This window comes from Zonotrichia leucophrys, chromosome 6, assembly GCF_028769735.1.
Source record: "Zonotrichia leucophrys gambelii isolate GWCS_2022_RI chromosome 6, RI_Zleu_2.0, whole genome shotgun sequence".
Classification (NCBI taxonomy): domain Eukaryota; kingdom Metazoa; phylum Chordata; class Aves; order Passeriformes; family Passerellidae; genus Zonotrichia; species Zonotrichia leucophrys.
The window spans coordinates 9,245,925-9,252,629 of record NC_088176.1 but is presented as its reverse complement, the minus strand read 5'-3'; the positions used below and the strand labels follow the sequence as shown (position 1 = coordinate 9,252,629).

At 38.1% G+C, this 6,705-nt stretch overlaps 1 protein-coding gene across 3 annotated transcripts in view; it reads right to left on the bottom strand.

The window, feature by feature from the left end:
• Positions 1-1,175: 1,175 nt before the first annotated feature.
• The window catches only part of GPAM (glycerol-3-phosphate acyltransferase, mitochondrial), a 29,942-nt gene continuing 24,412 nt past the window's right edge, over positions 1,176-6,705 (bottom strand). For all 3 annotated transcript variants that reach the window (XM_064716654.1, XM_064716656.1, XM_064716655.1), the window contains exons 20-22: positions 5,855-6,044; positions 5,687-5,745; positions 1,176-4,505 (exon numbers count right to left, since the gene is read on the bottom strand). In XM_064716654.1, the coding sequence (XP_064572724.1) occupies positions 4,389-4,505; positions 5,687-5,745; positions 5,855-6,044 (366 nt within the window). In that variant the 3' untranslated portion in view covers positions 1,176-4,388. The remainder of the gene's footprint in view (positions 4,506-5,686; positions 5,746-5,854; positions 6,045-6,705) is intronic.

Below are 6,705 nucleotides of genomic sequence, written 5' to 3'. Positions count from 1 at the left end.
TGGGGTTTATGGTCTCTCAGGCCTGAACTCTGGCAAAACACACAGTGATGAACATTTCCTACATGCTTCTTTAGAAAAGACAGAAAGTCCCTTATTCTAAAGAAAGCATCAACTATGATAATACCTTCTGGATAATTACATTAACAGGTTGGCCGACTTACAGGAGAATAAATAAGGACAATAATTCTTGCCCAGCAGTGCAAAACACAAGGAACATCTATAAATAAAGACTGAAAAGAAAATCTTTCAAGCAGCAGCTCAGATCAATGTGGATCTTACTTTGAAAACACAGGGCTACTCAAAACACAATGTACCATAAGAGAACAAAGCAGAGAACTCAAAGCAATGATCCTTCTAAATAAGCCTGACAAGCTTTTATTATGTAAAAACTGAATTAAACAAAAACTAAAGATAAGTGCTTTATCTGACATTTGGGATTTCAAAAGACTGAGAAATAGGAAGACATTTACAGAAATAACATATAAGGTCATCACCACCAAGAATTGGGTTTAATTCAAGATACTGACAATAATTGAATTCTAAGTTTCCTGCTTCAGCCTAGAGTTGTCAATTAATTGAGCCTTGCTTGCATGTGAACATTGCTAGAGGCCTCTTACAGAATCAGCTGATTAGAACTTTTTTTTCATGAAGAGTGAAGCAGCATCCCTCCTTCTCAATTTAGGTAATGATCATCTATGCAGGTTTTATTCTATTAAAGCCTCATTCCAATTAATTCACATTTGCCAGATGCTGTCACAATTGCTGACAGGTGTTTATTACACTCCAGGTCAGCTTGAAATCACCATAAGAAGGGAAGTCTGCAGCATCAGAGCCATCCCAGGCTGCTGAATGACACACAAACACCCCCATGAGGAGAAAGGAACTGCACAACAACTCCATGTGCAACAAGCTTGTGGGGATGGGGGAACAGAGAGGCAAAATGGCACCTCCACTTTGCAACAAAACAGTGGCTCAGGCATTGGGATGTCACTTCAACCTGCTTTTTAAATGTCTGCACCAGCCCCATACACTGGTAGAGATACAGCTACACTGAGGAATGTAATGGTTTAATTTCAGAAACTACCTGCAGTGTAACAAAGTTATTGAATGAATTATCTCAGCGAGTTATTTTAAAAAAAAAAACCACAACAACAAAAAAATAAATCAAAAAACACTAGAAGAGCTTGTTAAATGTCATATTAGCAAACAGTTTAATTTATTAAAATGACTCCAGTACACCTCTGTGCTTCTACAACAAACACACATTACACATAACAGGTAAAACACAGTAATAACATTCTCCAGTCAGCAGTTCCCGGCTCTCAGCACAGAAACACAAAATCCACAGTCTCTTACATCACCTCCCAGCTCAACCTTCTGCCACGTGGTGCTTGGGGCACTTCTCTGAGGAGCAGGCAGGCAGCTGAATGCAAGTGTGTGTCTATGCTTCCTGATCAGAGGTGGTGAGTGCAGCCCTGTGCTGCCCAGAGCACAGAGCCAAGGCCCTGCCCAGGCCACAGGCAGTGAACCCATGGAACACGGGGAGTGCCATCCCACAGTTCCATCTCTCTAAAAATGGGACATCTACAGGATGGGCGTGGAGAGGTTAAATTTCTCATAGCCTGAAAAGACACTGGCCCAAAAAGGTTTGCACACCTGAGTATTATGCTCATAAGAATTACGAGATTCATGTAAGTCTTTATAAAGTCTTAAAATACAGTTGTGGTAATTCAGGGCCAGTCCTTTCTCTTTTACTGGTTAACTTTACTGAAATCAACTCGACCTGGAATTTGAACAGCAAAGCAAACATGAAAAGTTAATAAAATCAGAAGACACTGAAGGTGTAGATACAGTGCAAGTGTTGGTTTTAGTCTTTTTGACTGTTACAGCCTGATAATTTTACATTCTGTGCTTTAATTTTAGGGAAAAGCATAGATGTTGTGTCAGAACATACATACTAGCATATTTACATGTATACATCATACACACTTGCTGCAGAATGCAAGGGCTTCCAGTGGCATATGATTCATAGTACCAATCTATCACATGCAGGTTTGTTTTCCATACAAAACCAAAACAGTTTTAGAGGTGGCCCTCCCCCTGCATATATAAGTATCCATTAATGTGTATTCACATGCATTACTACCAACTCATTGATTTATGTTAACCAGATTTATTTAATTTTTTTTAATGTAAGCTATAAATTATTTTAGTTGCAACACCTAGCCAGAACACTCCAGTGACCACAGTACTCCTGGGTTTTATGGTAACTAATACCTCCGTTGGCAAAACATTCTTAATAAAATGACTCAAGTTTTGTTTGCTTCATATTGCTTCATTTTAAAAAAAAAATTTTATGTACAAACATTGCTGCTAGTACACTTCAGATCTGCTGAAGTACAGTAAACTATGAGAGCTCGTTATTCAGAAGCACCTAGACTCTTTTTGATATTAAATGGAAGCCATCAGCAACAAACATTGTATGGAGAATTCATCAGGGGGATGAACAGTGCACATCAGTGAGTATGAGATGAAACTGTTTTCTAAACAGCTGGTAGCCTTCACAAAACAAATTATGAGTGATGTAGTCAGTCCTGCTGAGACAGCAGAAGGACATAAGAACACAAGCGACTCAAGGGTCAGTGTTTATCCATATTAATGTAGCTTTGGTTCAGAAATTCTTTAAGTGTTGTAGAGCACCTGGTTTAGTGACAAAACACATGCATCTCACAGTGCTAACAGTATAATGCTAATAAACTATAAACTGCAGCTTTCAAATATTAATAGCATTTAATAAAAAAAGTTACAGAAATATTCTTGTTGACAAATGTGCAGTACAAATGCAAGCTCCTTGGCCACAAACTCTAATTGTGTGCATCAGTTTTGTGCTGGCATAACAGTGCAAGTGCTGGGATTCAAGTATGATTTTCCATGTTTATGTTAAGCAAGAGATTACATGATGAAGTTTGGGGGATTTTCTGCTCACAAGGCCAGGATGTGAGAATCAAGCAAAGCAATGCAGCAAAGGAAATGTTTAATTTCCCTCATCTAGAAGGCATAAAGGAGGGAAAACACATTTCACAAGCAAACCAGCTTCACATACCACCAAGTTATTGCTTCAGTTAAATCATCTGTACTCAAATACAAGACTACAGGTTGCAATCTAATCTGCCCTCACATGAAGGGACGATGAAATCTACAGTGCAAGTCCTCCATGAAAAAGGATCAAATTGCAACACCAGAGTCCTGTTTCATAGGACAGAATTTATTCATCATTCAGTTTTGCCTGTGAATTAATTTTATTTGTAAGTCAGTTAGATCACAGTCTAAAGTACATTGTTTATATTTCTGTGTTTCTAGAGGTACTACTTCATACCAGTTTAGGTCTGCTCAACAACAGAATATAATATGAACACTTGTTTCCAAAGAATTGACAAAATTATTGCTGAAATTTTTAGGGTCAAAATTAAAACTTATTTCACCAAATCAAGACTTTACTCCACTTAAAAAAATCTGGCATCCTATTAATTAAAAAAACCCAAACCAAACCAAACCAAAAAATAAACCCTGAACTTATTAGGTGGTTTTTTTTAATTAAATAATAATCTAAGATTTTACAAGATATTCACATTCAGGCAACTGTCTCCTGACTCATCTGACTGAATGACAGATGCCATAATAAAAGCAAGAACACTACTCACATTCTTCCTGACAGCAGTGATTAGTGCAATTTACCACTGCACTACACAGTTTTAATAGTGCAAGGTGTGCCTGCTGACATTTCTCACAATCACCTGCTACATGATCATTATTCTCAGATGTCTGTACCTGTAATTTTCATTAGAATGTTGGCATTTATGTTAACACTTATGAAAAACTATGGCTTTATCCATGAAGTATATAGCTTGCCTAAGCAAAATTTTTGAGCCATTTATTAAAACAATAAAACTGAATTGGAATGAGAGTTACTTGGTTAAGCCATAAGCTGTGTTGCCACTAAACTCAAGATCTCAGGGTTAGCTACTGAACACCAATATGTGTACTTGTGCATCTGTTACAGTCTTTAAAAGTTTATTTAAAATGTAACACTGATAAATTTTTTGGTTTTTTACATCTAAGTCTAATAATTTATCTTATTTTTTGCAACAAGTTAAATTGCTTGTATCGAAAGTGTCATCTGAGTATCGCTGTATTACAACAGGACTGGGACTGTAAGAAACCCATAAATGCACACGTAAGAAGGCACTTGTCTTCCAGTAGTTCAAGTCAGAGAAGGCCTTACCCAGACAGTGGCACCTTACAGTTTGAAGGATTAGCAAATGTCCCCAGGCTTTGCCACAGTCTCAAAACGTGTCCTCGTGTCCCTGGACAAAGGTGCTGTGTGTGGTCTATAACACCATGAAGCTCATGACAAATTCCAGCAGTTTCTGCCTGTTGCTCTGAGGTAGGAACGTAGGGCCGAGTTCCAAAATGGTGTCTTTCCTCTGCTGAGTCTGCTTGAAAACCTGAAGCACAGCAGGAACACATGTAAGCATCACCCTGTTAAAGGAATCTTCTTTCTTCTGAGATTAAAATGTTATGGTCTCTACTAAGATTTCCCTCATTTACAAGACTTCTCTCTTTTCATTTCTTGAAGGCTTAGATGGCAATGCCTTGAGGTATTATTAGAATTCACTCAAGGTTGAAGCCCTTCAGGGGTTATGGAAGAAAAGAAATTGAGAAATAAGTACAGTGTGTGATAAACAGCCAAATCTCAACAGTGAGGGACAAAACAACCAATCAAAGGCATTCAACTGAAAGTGTAAGCACTGTAAAAACAAGAATTCAGATGCTATATAAGGTGCTCAGCAAACATTATCTAGGTTCCATTTTTCATTCTAGTTTACCCTGCTGTTGGAAAATGATGGATTCAGTATGTGCTTTCCTCACAGCTATTTAGTCTACAGAAAGATAGCTTTACTTGGCCAACTATTGTGGATTATTCAATACCTTAGAATTTAAAGGCAAAAATTTCAAAACCCATACCCAGCAACATTTTGCCTAAATGTCAATAGTTTCCAAATTATAATGTTGTATCTTATGTGGCATTCAGGAATCTATGCCAGTCTGATGAAAGAAAAACACTTCACTTGCAAAATCTAGATGGGTGATTTATGATTTGACATACTAGTAGTAAAGCACAATACTGAATATTTATCTTAAAGAAGACCAGTATCCTCATGGTGAACACTGAAGGTGTATAAGGATGGTTCTTCTGGAGCATCAATCACTGCTAAGCCAAAATTCAGTAACTAATGCTTTTTTAAAGATTTAAGTAGACTTCAAAATTAAATTTAGCTGTTACTGAGCACAGAACATGCTCTCAGCCTTTCAATATTGTTCAGTAGGGACACAGAGTAGAACAGAGGAACTTCATTTGCTGTGAATAAAAATGTCTAGTCACCCATTCATCCAGACAGAGGATTCTTGCCTTCCCAGGGGCAAGAAATGCCCTGTTCTGCAGCTTGTGGTCTCTGTTACAGCCCTCAGCCTAAAGGAAACCAAAATGCTCCAAACCCAAATACATTTCCACAGATATAAACACTGATTTTAAAATGACACTGAACAGATTCCATGAAATGTCCAAATTGTGCTCATTATTGAAATGAAACTCAACAGTCCCCAGCTCTGAGCACCAAACACTTACTCCAATTTCCTTGAAGACTTTCACTGCATTTTTCACATGGCTGTAGGTAGCACTCTCAGCTGCAAGAGAGAAAACATAGATATAAACAAACTGAAATTCAATTTGGGCTACCTTGTGGTAGAAAGAACAGGATGAATCAAAGCCAGTTCCAAAACCAGTTTAACATACCATACACAGCAACATTCCTCTCTGTCCTGCTTATTAAGTGCCTGTGTAGCTTCTGAATATATTCAGACTCTAAAACAGGACCACTAAAATTGTGCACAAAGATGACAGCAGAGCTGTATGCCTCCAGTAATGGTCCCAGTAACCTCTGCAGGAAAGTGATGTACTGCTGGTGCTCCTGAGACTGGCTCACCTAAGGAAAGGCAACAAAAGGTTCAGTGACAGAGAGCAGTGGAAACCAGAAATGACCTGCAAGGCATAACATGTTGAAACAGCAACCAAAATAAAAACAAAAGTACAAAAACTTGTACAAAAACAAGTGTGAGGGCACAGCACAAAATGGGAGCATAGCAGAAAAAAGAGGCTTATTACGAGGGACAAAACAGGCACTGAACATCACAGACCAAGGCTATTTTTTCCTCCTCCAGGGTATTACTATTTTCTCAAGATAAAATTAAAGACATCATGCTGTTCTGCAGCCAGCAGAAGGGCTGCCCTACATTCACAGAGACAGACAGGAGTTTTCATGTGTTAACAAAATATCCTAAAGTGTTTGTGTCAGCTCTGAGAAAACTAGTAATATATCTAAAATCAACACAAGCAATCTATGAAGTGAAACAGAGGCTGAATATAAACACCAGCTTGATGTGCCCCTTTAGGGCTGCATGTAAAGAATAAAGCCAAGGTACTTGAGTCTTTATCAGTTTTCAGGACTCTAACCCTTTGCTCCTCTACCTCCCTGTAAAGACTGTTTATGTTTCTTTAGCTATTCTCCTCATGTGAAGGAGACAAATGGGACTGTACAAAAATACCAACATTGCAAACCAACAAAAACCCCTCACAAAAAAAAATTA